Source organism: Bidens hawaiensis, unplaced genomic scaffold, assembly GCF_021521415.1.
Source record: "Bidens hawaiensis isolate Kalapana, Puna unplaced genomic scaffold, B.hawaiensis_p1.1 tig00039163_1, whole genome shotgun sequence".
In the NCBI taxonomy this organism is placed as follows: Eukaryota; Viridiplantae; Streptophyta; class Magnoliopsida; order Asterales; family Asteraceae; genus Bidens; species Bidens hawaiensis.
This window is the reverse complement of record NW_027496898.1, coordinates 139,943-162,822: the sequence shown is the minus strand read 5'-3', so window position 1 is coordinate 162,822 and position 22,880 is coordinate 139,943. Positions and strand designations below refer to the sequence as shown.

Genomic DNA, 22,880 nt, shown 5'->3' with positions numbered 1-22,880 from the left:
AGTTCAATACCTATAAAAATTTTCGCACGAAATCACTAAACTTTACCCGATTAAGCGAAAAAACAGGGATGACTAGGTTGAACCCGACAGATTAGAAAGTGGCTAATTTCAGGCAGAGTTGGCCCAATAAGCTAACCAGGGGAAGCTAGAGCTTTGGACAACCAAAATTTTGAGGCCTCGCTTAAAAAAATTAAAATATTGTTATTATACATATAACATTATTTCTAGTTTAATTCCCCTGCAATTCATTCGCTGCGATGCACTGGTAAGAGCCCCCCTTGTGAAGTACTACACCCTTGCTTAATTGCCAACAACATTAGATTTTTCTTTAATTTATTTTAATGAGCTTCTCACTAGGTAATGAAACGGACTCAGAAAGAAAATGTCCAACTTCATTATTTTTTAAGGAACTACATACTACTAAAAAAATCACATTTTAATTGTTAGCCATATATTGATAGTTTCAAATTTCAATTTGATCTAGAAATGACTATCAGTTATTTTATCTTTTTCTTGTGATTTTCATTACTACTCATACACTTTTTTTGTTCGTATTCTTTATTTAATTTTCTTTCTAGCATTTGTGTTATAATGAGATTTTTTTTACTTACACAATTCTGTACTAAGACAATTTTGTATCAAAGTTACAAAACAAAACTTAAGTTGGAGTTTTTATATCAGCAAATTACTTATATATTATATATTGTAGTTTGGGCACACAAAGATAGGTTTGGATTTTGTTTTATAGTTAACAGATCAAATTTTGTTAATGGGTCAGATAGTAAAATAATTTCAAAACAAGCCCCAAAACTTTTACTTAGCTTTAGGCCTCCTAAATAGTTACTATGTGTTTCCGAGTTTCATTTAACTAAGGAAAGGGAAGAAAAATGAGGGATGGAAAAAATATGTTGTGTTCCCGAGTTTCATTTAAGAAAGGAAAAGGAAGGAAAATTTAAAAGAGGTATTCCCGAGTTTCATTTAAAGAAAGAAAATGAGGGGAGAGAAGAGAAAATGATGAGTAAAATAAAAGAATTTGTATTAAATAAGTTGAAGCAAAAGAGGAGATACCAGAAGAAAAAATAAGAAGAGAAAGTTTTCTTTTCCTTGCCTTTCTTTTCTTAAATGAATCCGGGAACCGTCACTGATTTTAGGTATTTTTGTTTTAATGTTATTTTGATCATTATCCCACACAAAAAATATATATATTAAAAATGTAAGTTAGGCACGTATCTTAAATGGTAGACTAGTTGTGGTGAAACAAGTCATGGAATGGAACCCAGTCAACTGACTCGGCCGTTGCCGTAATTAATTAAATAAATGTGGCATATAAATTGTTCCCCAAAAGTCCGTGTAAATCTAGCTAGGGTTTCAAACCCCAAATTCGCCAATTTCTTCCGTCGCATTTGCATGATTCCGATCTCATACGGACTTTACTCACCGGTTTGTGCTCCTCAACACCTTACACTCGCGGCGGCCGGAAATGTCGCTGCCGAAGCCTACTCCTCCGTCCTCCGCCGTCGCAGCTCCATCGGAATCTGCGGATGCGTCTACGGTACCGTTATTTCAATTAATGCTTGTTGTTATTCGATTATTTGCTAGGTTTTTTATGATCGGATGTAAGAGGAAATAGTTATGTGGTTATTTAGGTTGTATATGTATTGTGGAGGATGTGAATTGCTTGTTTTGATCTATAAATGTGAGCTATGAACAGTTGTTGGATGAATTTGTAGCAACATTGTGCTGTGAAGTGTTAACTAGATAATGCTGTTAATAAACTGTTGCATTAGGTGAAGACTTTTATCTGGAAGTTGTAATGCACTAGAGGTTGATGTTTAGGGTTTAATGTGGTGTTATTGTATACACAGTTTATAGGATTTAGATCTGTCACCATATTTCTGTTAGTTTTATTTGAGTTTTTTGAAGAGAATTTGCCATGAATGAATGGCATTAACTAATAGGATGTTATTCACTGGACTCATCCTTATCTATATGTAACTGGCTTCTAAGCTAAGAAAAATGTTAGTTTTGTATGGAAAAAAGAGCTAGTGCATAGTTGAGCGGAGTTAACTTTTTTGTGCAATAGAAAAGACATATTCATGCATGCGATTGTATCTTTGCAAATACTTAATGAAGTTAACCGTCGCTTATTTGTGAATGATACTTTAGTTCATTTAAGTATTTATTTATACTGAGATTTAGCTGTATGAAGTGTCTGCTTTTATGAGGGTTTTACAAGATAGAAATATCATGAAAACTGTTTCAGGCTAATGGTGAAGACATGGAGGTACCACAAATGTAGCTAGTGGTGGGGGTGGGAATTGAGTTTAAAAGGGGACTCTATTGTTTATCATTTGTTCTAGATGTTTAACGATAGTGGTTTTGGGAGTGTTTGACATGTGATTCTTGAAAGAGAAGTTCATGAACATGAGTGAATGGGGAATTATACATAAAAGAGAAAGCCATGGCTCTTAAAGAGGACATGAAGGATAATTTCTATACTATATTAATGAAAGACGTAGATGTTGATATTTGTAAGTTATGAGGTTACCTTGACTCTTGAGTGCCATGAATGAGCAAATTGGCGAATGCTGCTTTCTTAAACGAGCACATGAAGTTTGTTCATTATTAAGGTTAGGATACCGGTCTTTCATGGCTCGTGCTACTAAAGATGACACAATGTACCTGCCTTTCATTTTAAAAAGTGTGGGGGGCACAATGATGCAATAGAGGACATGAAGGGTAATTCCCATATACATTAATGCAAGACGTAGATGTTGACATTTGTAAGTTAAGAGGTTATCTTGACTCTTGAGTGTCATGAATGCGCAAATTGGCAAATGCTGCTTTTTTTTAAATGAGCACATGAAGTTGGCTCATTACTAAGGTTAGGATACCGATCTTTCATGGCTCGTGCTACTAAAGATAACACAATGTACCTACCTTTTATTTTAAAAAGCGTGGGGTGCAATGATGCAACAGGGGGTGCATTGATGCATTAGGATTTAGGGGGAGGTGAAGGCGCAACATACGATACGAGGGGTGCACACATCACGTGGTACCAAAGGCTTCCACACGTACGTGAGTTGCACACACCACATACGAGGGGCACAACTTTAAGATACAAACTATAAAATTACTTATACGTTATAGTATTTACACTTGAAGTTCTTAAACTTCAATATCAGTTATATGCAAAAATAATACAAAAACAGTATGCAACTTTACAATCTAAAACATAATACTCATAAATAAGATTATAAAGACAACAAATTAAATAACATATGTTATTAAGTATATACAAATGCATACACACATATATTGAAAACTTTTAACTATTAAATTAAATATACAAGCATCTCCAGACCCTATGAATAGCGTGCTATGAATGGGATTTTACTAGATATACTCTAAATACCCAACCTATGTCTCTCTTGGACATGCTCTTACACCACATGTTCAATGAGACGATTAATCACATAGATTGTGATGAGCTTACAACAATGTTTTCAACTTTCAATAAGCCAAAGAGTAATTACAGTGATTTAAGTTAGAAGAGAGTATACCCTCCGCTATTCTAAAAGTCGGATTTAGTTTTTAATTTTGTCATTTGTGCATATATGAACTATTTAAACCTTAATCTAAGGGATGGCGCATGTACATGGGACCTAGTTTGAAAAGTTATAGTTGGCATAGTGGACGTGTGCAAACACGTGCTAACTTAAGGCCTTCACACACTCTTTGTTTGTTGAAACTATGGAGACTATGAGACAGTCTTGGTGTGTTGTGTATATGTTGTGTATGATTTGAGCATTGTTACATGGATTGCAAGTGCTATTGTCTAATATGACATGTAAGGTATAAGTGAATAGCTCATTGGTAAGGTAGCCTATCTAATGCATATCCACTACTCTTGTGTGGCATTTGTTTGTACATTCTAGTGTCGTTTGTTCATTATATAACTTTGGCACCAATTTTAAATTCTATTAGCTTATCTCATAAAGATTTTGCTGCTTTAAATTTCACAAGCACTTCACCCCGGTCCTGATTAAGTCACATTTGATTTTAATGAAACATTGATTACACTCTTTCTATGCTATTGGAATGTTTATGCAATAGGATGTGTCATTCTCTATGGTTGCTTCAACATTACTTTTACTAATCACCGATTACCTGGATGATTTGTATGCTAGAATCTGGGAGACTAAAATAGTATTTCTATTTCTCAGATTGTGGGACCACAAGGAGAAGCTATTGCTCCCTCAGAAGTTTCACTAGTTATCGACTCCTTAAAGAAGAAAGTTGATGCTGATCGTTGTGCTTATATCAAGGTTAGTCTAAGAACAACACAATATATTTTATTTCGATTTTTTTGTAAAGAATCTTCATTATGATGGTTTTATATTTTTATTCTTACAGAAAAGAATGGAAGAGAACAGGATTAAGTTAGCTGAAGTGACACACAACCATCAAAAGCTATCAGTAGAAAGAAGAAAACTAAGGGTTGCCGATGCAAATCAAACTGTTGATTTGTTGACAAAGAGGCAGAAGGATGCAATTGATATGCAAAACGGTGTCAATGCAAGCAATGATGACAGTGACAGCACTAGCTCTCAGGAAGATGGACACGCTTCAGCAATTCTTTTAGGATCTAGCATTGCAGTTAAAAATGCTGTCAGGCCTATCAAGCTTCCAGAAGTGAAGAAATTACCTCCTTACACCACTTGGATTTTCTTGGATAGGTGATCTTGATCTGTGCTTGTTTCTTTTTAAATGCTGTCATATGTTTTAAATTGTGGTACATCTTCTAAACAACTATGAGTTATGCAGGAATCAAAGAATGACAGAAGACCAGTCTGTAGTAGGTCGCAGGAGAATTTACTATGATCAAAATGGTGGTGAAGCACTAATTGCAAGTGACAGTGAAGAGGAAGCAATTGATGAAGAAGAGGAAAAGAAAGAGTTTGTTGACTCTGAAGATTACATCATCAGGTTGGTGCTCTTTATTTAATATGTTATGCGTCTCATCAACTAACAATTGTTCGACATATAATTCAGAGTTCTTTAATTACAAAAGCTATTTGATTTATACTTTCTAGTCATGTATAACATAGTAGTACTGCATTCTCATTAAATCTTTAATTGTTCCAGAATGACCATTCAACAGCTTGGGTCATCTGTTGATGTTTTGGATTTACTGGCACAACAGTTGTCTAGAAAACCTTCAGAAGTTAAGGTAAGCACATAGATAAGTTTTTTTTGCCTTTTCTTCTTGTGTTTGCTTTTTCACATATGATGGACCATCTCATACAGGCAAGATATGAAGTCCTTGTTAATAGAGAAAATGCTGTTGAAGGCTCTAAACCAGGAAATTCTGAGTTTGACATGAGTTCATTGTATGATAAAGATCTTGAAGCTGCACTGGACTCATTTGACAACCTATTTTGTCGTCGATGCCTAGTAAGCATTTTGCCTTGTTATTAATATTAATATTTTAAAGCCAAGGCTAAAAATCTAAAGTATAACTTGACTGTGATCACTCATGGGTATTAGTGTGCTAGATAGCTGACTCCTTGATTCTTTTTTAGTTATAATAAGTGGAGTAACTGAGTAAGTATGATAAGTCTTTATTTATCTAATTTACAGAGTATTGCGTTACTTATTTCTTTTATAGGTTTAGACTTGTACATATGCCATATGGACACATTCATATATAAACACACTCTATGATCTCACCCTTTTTTGAATATGCAAATCTGTGTGTCACACATGTCTATTTCGTTTATTACTTAGGTTTTAGACTTTTACATATGGACAGATTCATATACAAACAAACCCCTATTGTCTCTTCACACACCACTATCCTTGCACTTGCTAATCGTATCTGTTTTTGTGTTTTCCTATTGGCAGGTATTTGACTGTAAATTACATGGATGTTCTCAGGACCTTATATTTCCTGTAAGCTCACTTTCATTTACTTCGGTTAGTTCGTTCCCTTAAAGTGAACCTAATTAACACATTTTCTGTCCCCCAAAGCAAACATGTTTTGGAATCTAACATTTAAGACTAATTTATGGTTCTAAGTTACCCCTAAGCTGTCATTGTGTTGATGGTATGTAATCTTAAGTTTAATAATTAATCCTTACATTATATTTAGGCTGAAAAGCAATGTACTTTAAACCGCATAGATGAGGAGAAGGTACCTTGTGGTTCACATTGTTATCGTCAGGTAATTGCAATTTTTATTTTATACATGTTTATATAGCTTTGATTTCTATTTTGCATTTTTGCTGTATTTTAGGTGTTCACATGTATCATAAAAAGTTATTAGTTATTTAGCTGAGGACCTTTTCTTTTGGTGTTTTCAGGTCCAAAAGGTGGATGACAATACAGTACCATCTTATATGCAGCTCAATAGTGAACAAAAAGCTGCCCCTTTATCAGACGGTAATAATGTCCAGTCATCAAGAAAAAAGTCAAACGGTTGCTCTCTATCAAGGAGGTTAAAGTCTTCCCAAAGTGAAAACGCCTCGTCAAACGCTAAAAATGTATCTGAAAGTAGTGAGTCGGATGCTAGACCGGGCCCACACAAGAGTAAACTTTTGGAAAAACGTGGGGCCCGTCAAAGAAATAGCAAACGTATATCTGATCATGTTTTGGTTGCAATAAAGAAAAGGCAAAAGAAGGTGGATGCTTCTGATTCTGACTCCGTTTCAAGTGATTTGGGGGTTCGATCGAGTTCACATAAAGAAAGTGAAGAAACCAGTTCATCTTCTCTAAAGGCCAAATCTTTGAGTGCTAGAAGGTGTAGGAGAAAAGACTCTTCAGTCCCTAGTGGTGATAAGGAGATCACTAGTGCACAGCCAGTGATTAACAGTGATGAAAAATGGAAGAAAGAAGAGTTTGGGGATGAGAGTAATTGTAGACAAGTGATCGAGTTCAAAAACTGGAAAACTATTGAAAAGTCGCTTTTTGAAAAAGGTCTCAAGATTTTTGGCAGGAACAGGTCAGTACATGATGCGATTTCTCACAATTATCGAAAAAGGAAACTGGTCAAACTGGTTAAAACGCGAATGTTGACCAACGCTAGTGTGTTAAGCCTACTAAACCATTTAACACCAAAAATTAACTAGTTATTGAAAAAATATATATATTTGTAATCATGTTATACACACCGACTATCTATCAATAAGTAGCTTTTTTTTGACATAAAGCGTTCTGGTTTGACCCAACCCGGCATGTAGCATGATAGTATCTGCAATTTAAAGGTTGATAATTTTGGTTTATCAATAACACAAATCTGGTTGTAATATAGTTTTTATCATCATTGCAGCTGTTTAATAGCTAGAAATCTTATGAATGGTTTGAAGACATGTTCGGAGGTGTATTATGCAATGAATTGCTCTGAAAATAAGCTATCTTCTGAAGGGGGTGACAACATAACTTTTCTTAGTGATGGATCCAGAATCGATAGTAACGGGAATACGGTTAGTGATTATTCGATTACTAATCAAAATACTTTATATTTTTTAACACTTGTAGATAATCTCACTGCAGGGTAATGCATTAAAAAGATCTAGATTTTTACCCAGACGAGGTAAAGTCCGCCGGTTAAAATATTCATGGAAGTCGGCTGGATACCATTCAATGAGAAAACGCATCTCTGATAAAAAAGAGCTGCCATGTCGGCAATATAACCCGTGCGGTTGTCAAACTGCCTGTGGAAAGGATTGTTCTTGCTTTGTTAACGGGACTTGCTGTGAAAAGTACTGTGGGTAAGCTTCTTATTATTATTTTATAATTCATATTAGTTTCCTGTATTTTCAATTGATTATTGTTTTTTTTTTTGGTTTTTGATATGATCATGTTTATGTTGTCTAGATGTCCAAAAACATGCAAGACTCGGTTTAGAGGATGTCATTGTGCTAAAAGCCAGTGTAGAAGCCGTCAATGCCCTTGCTTTGCTGCTGGTAGAGAATGTGACCCTGACGTATGCCGGAATTGCTGGATTGGGTAACATGTTTAGATCATTTTCTTTATATTATTTTATTATGTTAATTTTTTATTATATTAACCTGTTTATTTGAGCTTGCAGGTGTGGTGATGGCACTCTAGGGATTCCAGGGCAACGGGGTGATAACTATGAGTGTAGGAATATGAAGCTTCTCCTCAAACAACAGCAACGGGTAAATTATTGTTATTGTTTTATTAATCTTTTCTCTATTTACAAAACATGAAGGATTTAATGCATATAGATGTGATGATATGGATGCAGGTCTTACTAGGAAGATCTGATGTGTCAGGCTGGGGAGCTTTCTTAAAGGTAAGTTGGTAAAATTGTAAAATACAGTTATATTTTGATTATTGTAAGCAACTCACATTTAGCTGATGGTTTTCAGAATAGTGTACCTAAACATGAATATTTGGGTGAGTACACTGGAGAATTGATCTCACACCGTGAAGCTGACAAACGTGGAAAGATATATGATCGGGAAAATTCATCTTTCCTCTTCAACCTTAATGATCAAGTTAGTAATACACGAACTTGTTTTCTTCTAGTCACTTGTTACACTATCTTATTTTTTTTTATATGCAGTATGTTCTTGATGCTTACCGCAAGGGCGATAAATTAAAGTTTGCTAATCATTCCCCGGTTCCAAACTGTTATGCAAAGGTATGCTCAAACATATGGCTAAGAGTGTTGTGTGAACATGTAAGTATCTAATAATATAATTGTTTGGTTAGGTTATTATGGTAGCTGGAGATCACAGGGTAGGCATATTTGCTAAAGAAAGAATATGTGCTGGGGAAGAACTATTTTATGACTATCGCTATGAACCAGACCGTGCTCCTGCTTGGGCTAAGAAGCCCGATTCATCTAGTTCAAAGAAAGATGACACAGCTCCGTCAAGTGGCCACGCAAAGAAGCTTGCTTGACTTGCTTTTTATTAACATGCCGACATTTCGGGCAATTCTTTACCATTTATAGGTAAAATTTCTTTTGTTGTGTTTGTTCATTGGTGCATTATTATTATATATCCATTCGAGAGAGGGAGTTTGTTTTTATAGCATTCGTTTTTTAGCACCGAGAGGGGGAAAACTCATGAGGAATGGACTCCTGCACCACATTTTTACTTGTAACATGCATTTTGTTGTCATGGACTCTTTTTACTACTTTGTAATTGTTGGTTAACCTTTATATCAATGAACATTCAATTTTTCCAATTTCCAAGAGTATATTATATATTGCTTAAATTAATTTCAACGGTCTAATTAGGTTATGACTTTCTTGAATTCTCTTTCCTATTCTTTAGATTATTGTTGATATTAATATTAAACTTTAATATTAATCAAAATAGGAAAAAGAACCCACAAAGATCTCCATCTTATTATAGTCTAACCCGAATTAAACCTATAGTTTCTACCTTACCCAGATGCCATAACCAGTTGTATGTATACTACTATTAAAGTATAGCCAATATCACACATGGGGTTTTGGTATATCCATACCAAGTAAATAGAAACTTATCCCTTGTCGTTACATCCTGGCAAAACTTCAAAGACTGTAATGTGTATTCAAGATTATTGGATTGATGTTTGATGCAATGGTGTTTTTCTCTGGCAAGACGTTTGAAAGGAGATTTGTTTGTAAGTCTATCAAGGGCCTAACAGTTTCGGTTCTTGGCGATGGAAGTAAGCATACCATGACAGCCAATATAGCACCTGAAAAATTGTATGTTTAAACAACATATCTACCAACCTTGCCATCCAACGGGTTATAACTTGGTCGAGGATTATAGCCTTTGATGTTGTCTTTGAGTTGACCTTAAATGATATGATTGATATTACATCATTATTATTAGAGAATAAACTACTTAATACCAAACACGATATAAGATTCAAAGAATGCCATAAGTTAAAAAACAAACAAACCCTAAGTTGAACTCTATTTCATGTTTAAGTAGACGTGCACAAATCGGGTTCACCTTGAAAACCCGAACCGGTTTTTTTCACACCGGGTAGAAAATGACACCGGTTCCAGTTAGGAACCGGTTCGGTTCCCGACCCGAACCGATGCCCAGAAATGCAAACTTTTAGGAACCGGGTAGGGTTGGAACCGGGACCGGTTATTACGTAAAAACCGGTTCCACCGGTTTTTTTTGAAATTCAAACATTATAGCCGTTAGAAACCGGTTCCAACGGCTATATAGCCGTTTTTGACCGTTGGAACCGGTTTTATTACTATATTTAGCTAATTTTCATTCTATAAATATCAATGTATGAGTGTGTACTTGTTAAACCACTTCCAAAACTATAAAACACACTCCAAAACACAATTAAGCTTAAACCGACAACAAATGGCAACTAATGACGATGTTGTTATGGTGATCGAAACAACAAGATGCCCCGATGTTTGGGTTCATTACGATTTGTGTCTAATGACCGACTCACATGAGATGGCACGTTGCAAATATTGCTCGAAGTTTCTTAAAGCAGGGTCCAACTCGACATTACGAAAACATACGAATAAGTATTGTCGAGAGAAAAGAAGTTTGGATGCTAAAAAAGCGGAAGTGGGAGAATCGTCCGGCTCTACAACCCAAAAATAAGTATTCCCGAATTAAAACGACGGACTTTGTTTTTTAAGTTTTAGTTGTTATGTTTAGTATCGTTTATATTTTAATAATGTTTGTAATAGTTATTGTTTAAATAAATAAAATGTTCGTCGTTATTAAAAAAGTAACAAAAAATTAATCATGAGTAACAAAAGTAATTATAATTAAACAAATCAAAACTAAATATTAGTTGAACAAGTTACAAATAATTTTACTAAAACAAATAAAAAACACAAATTACAACTCTTCTTCGTCTTCATTCTCGTCTTCACCCTCGTCTTCGTTATCGGAAGAAACCCCGTCCTCCGCCTCCTCATCATGAATATGACGCTCTATTGGTATTTCGTCTACAAAGTTCGCCTTGTGTTGTACACGATCCACCGCATCCAAATGGTCCTTTAGGCAAATGCAAACCTCTAGAGACTCGGGAGTTAATTTTGTTCTTCGCATAGATAACACCCTCCCACTAAGAGAAAAAACCGATTCGGAAGCAACCGTTGAGGCTTGTACGGCAAGCAAATCATGAGTCATGGCGGATAGAATGGGAAATTCGTTTTGTTTACCTTTCCACCAAGCCAACAAATCAATATTGCGAATTTCGTCGACCGTTGCGCCCTCAACATAGTTTGCTCCACTATATCGACCAAGTTCGCTAGTTGGTGTGTTTCCTCTTTGCCTCTTAGATGCCGATTCACGAATCCCATTCATCAAGTTTATAAGTGGGTCATTGCACGGCCTACTAGTTGTTTTTTTCACAAAAGACGATCTCGTGTTTGGACCATACATTTGAAAATAATGGTCATAAAGGTCTTGAAGGTTTTTGTTGAACTTTTCCTTCGCTTCCGTCGACAACTTCGGGTCGATCTCGTGCATACCTAAGTTGTCGAATATTTCCTCAATCGTTGTCTCAACTCCCGATAATTTTGTTGTTGACTTTTTGAACACGTCAAGATACTCCAACAAATAACCGACTTGGACCCAAACACTTTCCGGAAACATATCAGCCTCGCGTTCTTCAACAAGATTGTTATGAAAAGCTTGTAAAGTTTGGCGTTGGGCAAAAACACACTTTAGCATATGACAAGTTGAGTTTCAACGGGTTGGAACATCCCAATTCGGCCTCAAATACTTTCTTTCAACCGACTTACAATAGTTCTTATATTCAAGATGTCTTCTTTTACCACTTTTGAAGACATCTTGTAACATAAGTCTAAAGAATTTTAAATCGTCACAAATGTTTTCATTGTCAAGACCTTTTTGAACAACCAAGTTGATGATATGTGCAACACATCGAACATGAAAAAAATCCCCGAAACAAGGTGGTGAATATTTAATGATAAATTTTTCGGCCGCCTTAGTATTGTTTGAAGCGTTGTCAAACGAAATCGAAAATATTTTATTTCTCAAGTTGTAAGTCGTTATAACTTCATCAAGTAATTCAAACAATTTTTCGGCGGTATGTGGGAACGGGAAGTTTTAAAAAGCGATGGTGCGTTTCATCAATTGCTATGTCACCGGATCAACCCAATGAGCGGTGACACATATGTATGATTCGGGCAACCCGTGTGGTGCCGACCAAACATCGGTAGTTAAACTAACCATGGCTTCTAAAGAATGAAAAGACTCGATTAACTCTTTTTTAGCACACTCCCACAACCTGATACAATGACGTCTTAAGGTAGTACGACTTACATGTGTGTATCGCGGTTGTAGAGTTTCTCGAATCAACGACGTCAAATCCGGGTCATCAATGTGGTTAAACGGCAAACCTCGTTGAATAACGAACTTTGCCATTCTATCTTGAACTTGAGTCGTGTTGTAACGAAATAGTGTACTACCATCTTTACCCAAGTCAATTTGATCGGTCGCGCCAATCCCTTTCAACGCCTTGCAATATGCCTTCTCGATGTGCTTTCTCAAAGTAGAGTTGGAATCGTGCTTTAATAGTGAACTACATAGTTTGCAACGAGCCTTTTGATAACCTTAGTCATCCACAATCAAATCCCAATTCTTCCATAGCTATATTAGTTTGTTTTTGAGTTTGGTGGTGAAACAAGTAATGGAAAACAACTTATATATAGTTTTTGGGCTACAAGAACCGGTTCCAACGGCTATATTACCGTTGGAACCGGTTCCAACAGCTATTATTTGTCTCAAAAACCGGTTCCAACGGCTATATTACCGTTGGAACCGGTTACAACGGCTATTTTGTGTCTCAAAAACCGGTTCCACCGGCTATATTACCGTTGGAACCGGTTCCAACAGCTAGTTTGACCTGTGTTTGACTTTTCAAAAAAAACCCGCCGGAATCGGTTTTTTTCGGGTAGGAACCGAACCGGTTACAATTAGGAACCGGGTAGGAACCGGGTTGGAACCGATGGGGACATACAAATAGGAGAACCGGGTACGATTTTCGGGTACAAAAATACCTAAACTGGGTATTGGGCCAACCGGGTAGGAACTGGAACCGGTTCCGGTTCGGTTCCACCAGTTAGGTTCCGGAACCGGTTTTTTTATGCACGTCTATGTTTAAGACTATGCTGATTCAGATGGTTTTTTTCATAGCATTTGAGAACATGGAAGACATACACCGAGGAAAGTATAAGAAAACCCTGGAAAACAAAACCATGCATATAGAGGTGGTTATATTATGCTATGCGCTTTACTAAGAAGATTAGAAGACTTGTGCATGCATGCATACATAAAGAAAAAGAAGATAGATAACAAAAGTTTTCGGTAGATTATTATTAATTTGCACTTGCTCTTGACCCTTATTTGAAATCATTCCGACTTTTGCTCTTTAAGAGCTTTCTCAACCTGTTCTCCATCCATATCTCTATAATTACATTAACACTATATTTCTCTCTCCTGTTCAATTAAATAATATATTTTATACCTTTATCATTACAGTTTTCTATCTCCTCTACTCACAACCAATCCAACAAATATTAAAAATAAGTAGGGGAAACAATGTTTCTTCAAATGTTTCCCCAAATTTACAAAAAATCACTACATTTCTCTCTCAACCCTATAATTTACACTCACAATCACTCACAACATCACCCTATAATTTGCAAACTTCCCTCACATAATTATAGAGAATGGGATGAGAATGCTCTAACACGTATTACTTATACACACTAGTTTTCGATGGAATTACTTTTGCTCTTGACCCTTATTTCAAAACATTCTGACTTTCGTAAACCAAGGCTGTCTCAAGTTTTTGGGAGACTTTCGTAAAACGAATAATAAATTTGACTCTCTACAAAAAAAAATAAATTATTTTGCTTTTAATCATATGATTTCAATATCATATGTGAACGCAAAATTCTAAATACCAAATCCCGCCACTAGCAGTCTTAAAGCCCAAAATTAAACACACACAAATATATATTGAACGTAGGGGCCCTAGGGAAGTGGGGCTCAAAACTCGTGTTTTTTCACTCCTCTTGAGCCGCCCTTGTCGCATACATTTCTAAACGATCTATAGTTTTTTAATTATTATATATTAGAGAAAAGATCATAGATTAGTAAGGAAATAGTAGTTCGTGAACTAAGATTTATCGCCTAAAACACTTGCAATTATTTATAACTGTTAATGGTGATCCTTACCACTTGTGTCGCTCACTTGATCGTTAATGATTATGCTTCTAACGCGTGTGCACGTTTTACACACTATATAATTAAAAAATAAAAGTCAATTAGTTGAGTAGTCACGTTAGCATATAATATATATAGTGAAAATAGTTCAAGGAGCTTTAATATAAAAAAGATACCTTTCATGGTGATTCATGCGATCATAGAAAAATCATGGGATAAATCACCATATCATGAAAACATAAGGTGGTGCCTATAATTAGTCATAACTTGTTCTATATTACCTTTATGTCAAGACTCATATTCTTTCATCCTTGTCATGAGACATCATATGTTTAATCTTTATCGTTTTATTTATATCTTTATCTTCATCTTTAGACAAAAACTAGTTGGCTCACCCGCCACGTTGCGGCGTAGTTGGGCTGCCCACTGGATGTCCATATTATGGTTGCTATTACATGCTGCGTATTTCAGCCGGCGTTGCTGGGGCGAGGGGTCGATTTTAATGTGAACGGTTTTAAAAAATAGATTATACGTTTGAGTACCAAGTGTGAACCTATATTAATCAATTAATGTGTTTTGCAGTCTTATATCAAACATCTGCAAAATTCTAACACAAACTTAGTTACGTGCTACACTTAAACAAATGAACGTACACACAAAGCATATTGAAACTCCAGCTCCACAATCCACTTCAATGCTTCAGATACTCCTCTGAAAAAACACTAATCGACCCCGGGCAGATTACGGATAATCTGGGGGTTAAATAGATGTTTCCCACGAGGATGAGGTCCAGCAAAGAAAGTTGTTCTTCAGGTGACCTGCAAAACAGACCGTAAGCTCGTCACTGAGAAGGGGGGGATTCCTCCTTGTGACCACCCTCCGGCGTGAGAATCAGACTAAATTGCTCTGAATATAAGTGTATATTAAGAGATTGCTAGAGAAGATAAGATAATGCGATATCAGATAAAGTCCTTACCATTCCAAGGTGTTGGAGTATTTATAGCCGAAGGTAGGTTTCCAAGAAGGTACAGCCGGCTGAATAGTATTCCTGTTCTACCAACAGTGGGTTACGCACAAGCCATGCTGGTTGGTGGATAGGCTGCGGCCGATAGTGACAAGGCCGGCTGTATATTGTTCCTTTACTGCCGGCTATGCACTGTTCCACCAACTGTAGGCTATGCACGTCCCTCAGTGAGGGTTGGTGAGTAGGCAGCGGCTAATAGTGACAAACAGTACTAGAGGGTGCTCTTCCTCGTACTGTTGTCGGTGAGCTGTCGCCCTGTGATTGGTTCATGGGCTGTTTTGGTCAGATCGTCTATTTTGCCCATACCTTGGCAGGTATAGTACAAAAGATCTTCCAGAAGCATACGGACTGGCTCATTTGGGCGGGAGTGTTCCCGCCATGCTCATTCCTTCAGGTGACTACTGAAGTATCGAGTTAGTGCCTTGTGCGTGTAGCCTTGCTATTAGTGCGGGTAGCCTTCCCTGATGGCTTGTATCCGCAGCTGCGGGAACAAGCGGGGTACTTCACCATTGGGAGGCTTTCCCTGCGGGAACAGCTGGCGTACTGCGCGTAAGGTCTTCATCTCTGAGCATGGTGGGTCCTGCGGAAGCAGTTGGTCCTTGCGCAGACGTCCCTCTTCAAGGTGAGTCTTGCGGGTCCAACTGGGCTCTGCTGGGACCTACCTCTTCAAGTCCTCCAGTCCAATGTTCTTCTCATGAATTACTAATAAGTGAGGTGAACTTTTGGACTTTAGCAAGGGGTTTTGAAAAGGGTTTTTAGTTTTAAGGTTTTCCGTGGGGATTCCTCCCGCGGTTTTCCTAATGCCACGCAGAAATTCCCGACTTTTCTGCTTGATCTTTGGGTATGATGCGGGTAGGTCTGTAACCTCCTCGCAAGTTAGGAGCGTCAAGTCCCACTTGTGTGGATTCTCCATGAGGTTTTGGTAGTTTTGAACATAGTGATCAATTATGTTAAAACCACCAATTCCATCTTGGAGTTTCAAACAATATAGTTCTCGACGTTGCCGCTATGCGGGGATGTTATTCCCGTTTCCGCAAGCATGGCCCAGAAGATCCTTCTTGGTTTCAATTCCCTGCGGAGCGCTAGGTATGTGAAGGGTTTTGCCTTGACACTGTACCCGCACTCGTCTTACGGTTACTTCCAAGGTATTCCTGGCGTCAGTTCCCTGCGGGTGCTAAGTATGTGAAGGGTTTTGCCTTAACACTGTACCCGCACCCGTCTTATAGTTACTTGGTCGCCGAGGTATTCTTGGCTTCAATTCCCTGCAGGTGCTAAGTATGTGAAGGGTTTTGCCTTAACACTGTACTCGCACCTGTCTTATAGTTTCTTGGTTGCCAAGGTAAGGGGTATTTTCCCGCTTACTTTTGAATCTTTTTGAAATTTTGAAATTCGAAGAGTTGGTGAAAGGATAAGAACAGTCCAAACTGTTGAAACGTCGTCCGACGGTTTCTTCTGACCGTGTCAGGACGTGCAGGAAGTTATGGCGACGTGACAGTACATGGTCATTCCAGACGCCTTTTCAGGCGCGTGGGCGCGATTTTTCGGGCGCGTGGCCGCGAAATTAATGGCACGCGTCCTTTCAACAGATGTTGCCAGCTTGCTCTTTGCCACGTGTCATAGTTTCATTGCACCTGCGATTTCTCTCTCTTCCGCATTAAATTCATCGCATTGATTGCGATTAGTATATAAAGGGGGAGAGGGTCTTTTGTAATCCACACTCACTTTTCTCTTCATCTTCTAAACGATTTCCGGTGAATACTCACCTTTTCAGTCGAGCATTCTCTTGAAATCGTTCTCTTCTTTCATACCTGCAAGATGTCTTCTGCTCACGATCTTGAGGCTACAGCCGAGGAGGCTGGGGTGTACGCCGAGAACCCGTCATCCACGTCCGACAAGGATGACAATAGTACTGCTGGCGAGTGCCAGTGTGCTCTGCCTGTCGATCTATATCAGTACATCGTCAGGAAGTTCATGCTCGAGTCTTTCGAGCCTGAGTTTCCTGAACCTCACTAGACGGTGTATGATGCCCCCAGAGGCAAGATCGGGGTATATGCCGCATTCTTTATCTATGGGAATCTTAGGTTCCCCTTGACGAAGTTTGTGTACCGTGTTCTGGAGAGGCACGGTGTACACCTGACCGAGGTACACCCGATGGCGATCGCGAAGATTCGCCACTTCGAGTGGGTGTGCCGGATTCTGGGCGTTGAGCCCTTCGTCGACCGCCTGATGACCTTCTATTCTTGGAGGTGCATCCAGGGGTGGTATACTCTGATAACCCGGATCAAGGGTTTGAAGATTTGCGCAACCGAGCGCAGTCTTCGTTCATGGAAGCGGGAGTTCTTTTATATCTCCGCTCGCGCCATCCCCCTTGCCATGAAGTTCAAGAATGGGCAAGCACTCCCCAGCCTTCACGCCTCCAACTACCAGGAGGCGGAATGGTTCTCAAAGATTTCCCGAGTCCAATCTCCGGTTTACCGCTTAGCGGAGTCCGGGATGGTGATGCTCGGGATGAGCCGGGTGTGGAAGAATGCGGAGGCGCAAAAGATCCCGATCGTCCTTGAATACGGTTTGAACTCTGTCCCTTACGGTATGCTTCATTTCTTTTTGTTGATTTATAATTTCTTCTAACTTCTTTCCTGTTTATTTTCAGAGGGAAACAATTTGCAGTCTCTCCTGCAGCCGCGGGAGAGTGATGGTCCCGCTCGGATGGGTACTCGTGCTCTCGATGAGAACGAGTTGCCCATCTTGGAGCAAACGAGGGATCGGTTTGTGGAGGTCTACCCGCCAGGCCACCCTATTCTGAGCGCCGCGCGGCCAGGTAAGGCGTTATTCAACCTTCGACCTCTCAATGCTGAAACCTCTGCTGGAATTCCTCTAATTTTGTCATCTTCTGATGAGGAATCCGCAGATGGTCCTCCGTTGGTGCGGAAGAAGAAGGTTGCTGGCGGGAAGGGGAAGGCGAAGGTTGCCTCCACTGCCGATCCGGTGCCTCGGTCTGATTCGGAGACCGAGAGCGAGGAGGTGGCGGGGAACCCTGGTGGTGATAAGACCACTGCTCCGGAGGCTGAGACGACCGTCACCTCCGAGCAGCCCAGGACAACGACGGTGAGCGGCGTGAAGAGGCCGGCTCCATCGGGTTCGTCCCCGCCTTTTCGCACTTTTAGGCTCAAGAAAACCCGTAAGTACAAACTTTACTTTTTTTCATATCTTTTCGCCATTGTACTTATATCTTCTTTGTGCAGACGTGGATGCTACCGCATTCCAGGGTGGAGCGGGGAGGAGCACCTCCGGACCCATGACGGTAGGTTTGGTCAACCTACCTGAGGCGATGACCCAGGCGGCTGCGCCTGCTTCAGTTGGTTCAGTTGCTCACCCAGTTGAGCCAACTGTTCCAACTGCGATGACATCTCCGCCGGCTGTCAGTGCCATATTTACTGAATCTGTTACTGAGCCAACTTCAAGGGTACTTCCGCAGCGGCGACCACGGTTGCGAGTTCACCTCTGGTGAGTTCACCTCCGTTGGTTTCTACCGCGGCGGCCTCCATGCCTCCTCCGACGTCGGCAGCTACGGCCGATCCTTCAGGTATGCTTGGGGCTTCTCGCCAACCTCTGCCTCATTCCCATATGCCTGACCTCTTGGATGGATTTCCCTTGGGTTCAGGTGATGGGTTTGGCGACTATCGGCCTGTTGTCGACCCTACAGGTGCGTAGGGTTCTTTTGGCCTCTTTTTTTTTTTTTTTTTTTTTTTTTTTATATATCATCTTTTCCTAACTGCTTTTTGTTTTTTGCAGTGTCGGATTCCAATGAAGTGTATGTTCCACGATGGAACATCCGCCGAGGAACAACCTTTCGCACGCCTGTGAAGTGCGTGGAGTGGGCTCGTCACGCAGCTCCCAGTGGTGCGTTGGGGGAAGCCATGGCTAGCTACCAGGAGGGTAGGCTAACCAATGAGCTTCGGGTTCTCCTGGCCCGGATGCAGCCGCGCGTCGAGCTGCTTTGTCGTGAAAACGACAAGTTAAAAGTAGCTCGTATCCAAGAAGTAGCTCAGGCGCGGGCTGTCCGGGAGGAGAATAGGAGGCTCTCCGCCGTTTCTGCGGAGAAGGATAAGGCCTTCAAGGCCCTTGAAGTTGAAGTTCAGGCCCGTCTCGAGGCCCGTTCCAAGGCTGCCCAAGCTGTTAACGAACAACTTCGGCTGGCTAAGGAAACTGCTCGGAACGCAACTGAAAGGGCCACCAAGGCTGAAGCTGTTGCTGAGCCTCTACGCCTCGAGAATGAGGAACTTAAAGCCAAACTAGAGGCGCTCCAACAGGCTCATGATGCCTTGGCGATGGAAGATGCCAAGAAGCTCCAAGAGATCTTGGACCAGAGGGGGGTGCTTGACCACACTGAGCGGAAGCTAAAGGGCGTTGAAGAGGCTGCGGCTAAAGAAGTGTTGCTTGCCAACCTCAACAAAAGTGAAGCCGAACGCGCCCGTAACCAAGCTCAAGCTGCCCTCCAGGAAGCTCTGGTTACCAAGGAATGGCTTCTTCGAGAAGCGTTGTCTCAGGTATGCGTAATTTCATATCTTTACACTTTTCTTTGCACATAGAAAAGGTTCTGACACTTGTATTTTTTCTTGTAGGTTGTGCATCGAGTCTTCACGGACACATCATACGACGATGCCATGAGCGCAGCCCTCAACGCTTCTCATGAGGATGGGGAAAATGCCGGCTTCCTGCTTGGTCTAGGGTTCGTTGAGAAAGGCATCCCGCCTTCCAACTTCCCTTTGTATGATGTGGATACTGAAGCTGTTTATGACCAAGCAGTGAACCAGTATGCCGCCTTCCCGCATCCGGTGGTGGAGAAGGTGAACGAAGTTGCTTCTGCTGATGATGGGCTAGCTATCCTTAAAGCTTTCCTTGAACCGCCACGCTCTACTGATGGTGCGGGTCCAAGTGGAAGTAGTCCTGAAGCTTGATCCTGAAGATCCCTTTCCACCATTAGAGTAGATTTTTATTTTTGTATAGCTTCTTTTGTAAGCGGGTATGCACCCAGCAATCTTTGTAATATTTGAACTTTGATGGAATAAAGGTTATGTGCTAATTCCTTGCCTTGTTTTTTTTTAACTTAGCAATTTCTTTAGTACTTAGATAAGTTAACTTTTTAACGTGGCAGATTATAAGTTTATGTTTCGCTTCCTCTTTCATGATTGTGTGGGTATGACCGTCACTTACACTTAGTAAGATGTCTTAACTTTACTTATATCTGACCTGCGTGGAAGTTTTCCTCATCTTTTCCTTTGAAATTTTCTAAGTGTTTAGAATAAGTTAACCTTTGAACATGGTAGATAATAGGTTGAAGTCCAAATGGCATCATTTGATAACAAAATGTGCCATCGGGCGTCCGAAAAGCGGTTTTGTCCAGATCATCAATGGCCATGTGGATTTGATGGTACCCCTTATACGCATCCAGGAAGCATTTAAGGCGAAACGGTGCTAACGAATCCACCTTAAGATCAATTTCGGGTAACGGATAACAATCTTTGGGGCATGCTTTGTTTAAGTCCTTGAAATCTATGCACATGCGCCATTGTTTGTTATTCTTCGGTACCATAACGGGATTCGCAACCCATGTTTGATATCTGCTAACGCGTACGATGCCTGCGTCAAGGAGTTCCTTGACTTGGGTTCTACACGCGTTAGTTTGTTCTGGCCCCATTACTCTGCGCTTTTGTACGACTGGCGTAACAGCCGGGTCGCACTTAAGCTTATGCTCTGCCTTACTTCGGGGTACGCCAGTCATGTCAGCTGGTGTCCACGCGAAGATGTCAGCGTTTTTCTGTAGTAAGCGTTTGAGTAAGGTGCGCGTGGGATCAACAACTGTTGGGCCAATGGTAACGGCTTGGTCAGGGTATTTGCCATTGAAGGCCCATTTTTCCGGTTCGGTGATGGTTGGTTTAGCCATCTTTGGTTTGGGTTTAGATGAGACAGATGCGATGCATACCTGGGGAATGCTGGTGATCATCGCTACACCCTCAGCTGTTGGCCATCCTATCATGCCGTGGACTGAAGATACCACGGCGTTGAATCTTGCCATCCCGTCTCTTCCGAAGAGAATGTCGTATGTGTGGTGTGGCTTCCTCATCACGACAAAATCCACATCTTCTGTGCGTGAGTGATTCCCGTCCGTAAGAGTGACGGGGAAAGATAGGATACCCAGGGGGGTGTTTGTGCTGCCGTCGAACCCTTCCATCAAGGCGTAGACCGTTTCCAGGCGTTCCTTGTCTTCGTCATCTAGCTTGTCGAAGAACTGCCTGTACATCACCGTTGACGAGGCGCCGTTGTCAGCAAGAGTGCGAGAAGTGATGTAGTGCCCCAGCTGGCTTTTGATGACGATAGGGCCTTCTTTGCTGGGTCCTCCTGGCACTCGCGGGAAGCGCACTTCAGCTTCCTTCCACGCGCATGGTTCTGTCGCTCGCCTTTTTCTTCCTCTGATGTTGCCATGAACCATGTTGATGCTGATGTCAACGGGCTTTCGTCCGTTGCCTCTGTACCGGTTATCATTCCTTCCTCCCTTCTTGATTGATGCCACAAGGTGTGCAAGTCTTCCATCCTTGACGAATGTTTCAACAATATCCTTCAAGGATGTACACTCCTCCGTACTATGACCCTTTGTCCCGTGGAAGTCACAGGATTTGCTTTGATCCGCATTAGGTCGCTGCCGGATCATTGGAGCTTTTGGCCACGGTAGTTTTTCGGTGGCAAATATCTCCGTGACGCTTTTGGTGAGTGGCGTCCACCGGTGTTTTCGGCTTGAAGGGTGTGTGTTATCCCTTCCGCCAACAAGAGGGCGAGAGCTGGATGAGGTGTCAAAGTTTACCCTTGACTGCCAAATACCTAGCTTCCTCTTTTTGTTCTGCTGGGCGATCCGAACATTGTTTTCTCTGGTTCTCTGCGTGTAGAGGTGTGTACTCTGGGGAAGATCCCTACCCAGTTGCTTCTCTGTCTCGGCAAAGCGCTTGGCCGCCGTCATGATGGCATCCCATGTGGATGGCATGCCGTCCTTACCCATCAACGTGCGGATAAGCTTTGGGTATTCGGCGCCCTGGATGAAAGCGGCGCTAACAAGATCTTCACTTATGTTGCCCAGACTCAGCTTTTTGGAGTTGAAGCGAGTGATGAAGTCTAGTAAAGATTCATCATCCTCTCTAACGCAGTTGAGGATCGTCCACTGTTCTTCAGTATATTTCCTCTGTTGGCTGAAGTGTTGGCTGAACTTGTTTTGAAAGTCCGCCCAATCATAGATGTGGTGGACCGGTAAACGATCGAACCATGCCCTGGCCGCTCCAACCAGAGTCATCTGGAACATATAACACCACGTGGGTTCCGTCCAGTTACTGACGGTTGCCCCCGCAATGAATCTGTTCAAGTGGTCGTCTGGGTCGGATAGACCATCATAAGTGCCGATGTTGGACATTTGTTTGGCACTTCTCGGGGCGATTGCTTTCGCAATGTCCCTTGCAAACTTGGACTTTCCTGCATTTGCAGCAGTTGGTCTAAAGGTTTTGGAGAAGTCACGTGGGTTTCTCCCCGCGTTCGTTGGTTTAAAGGTTTCTCCAAAATTCCTTGTCGGTTGGAAGTCCATTTCCTTACGCTTCCCTTTT

General features: G+C 40.7%; 1 protein-coding gene across 1 annotated transcript; it reads left to right on the top strand.

Moving 5' to 3' along the window:
• The first annotated feature begins 1,390 nt into the window (after nt 1–1,390).
• Nucleotides 1,391–9,197, top strand: LOC143591054 (histone-lysine N-methyltransferase CLF-like). The gene is made up of 17 exons (XM_077071370.1): nt 1,391–1,552; nt 4,227–4,328; nt 4,417–4,739; nt 4,828–4,989; nt 5,149–5,233; nt 5,311–5,457; nt 5,908–5,955; nt 6,155–6,226; nt 6,366–7,003; nt 7,331–7,484; nt 7,555–7,772; nt 7,879–8,010; nt 8,093–8,183; nt 8,273–8,320; nt 8,397–8,525; nt 8,594–8,671; nt 8,743–9,197. The coding sequence occupies exons 1-17, from the start codon at nt 1,481–1,483 to the stop codon at nt 8,932–8,934; spliced, it is 2,691 nt and encodes an 896-aa protein (XP_076927485.1). The 5' UTR covers nt 1,391–1,480; the 3' UTR covers nt 8,935–9,197.
• Nucleotides 9,198–22,880: the final 13,683 nt, after the last annotated feature.

Coding starts and splice junctions, on each gene's coding strand:
- LOC143591054 (XM_077071370.1), top strand. CDS start 1,481: ATGTCGCTGCCGAAGCCTACTCCTCCGTCCTCCGCCGTCGCAGCTCCA. Junction 7,004..7,330: donor AAGATTTTTGGCAGGAACAG/GTCAGTACATGA, acceptor TCATCATTGCAG/CTGTTTAATAGCTAGAAATC. Junction 7,773..7,878: donor TGCTGTGAAAAGTACTGTGG/GTAAGCTTCTTA, acceptor TATGTTGTCTAG/ATGTCCAAAAACATGCAAGA.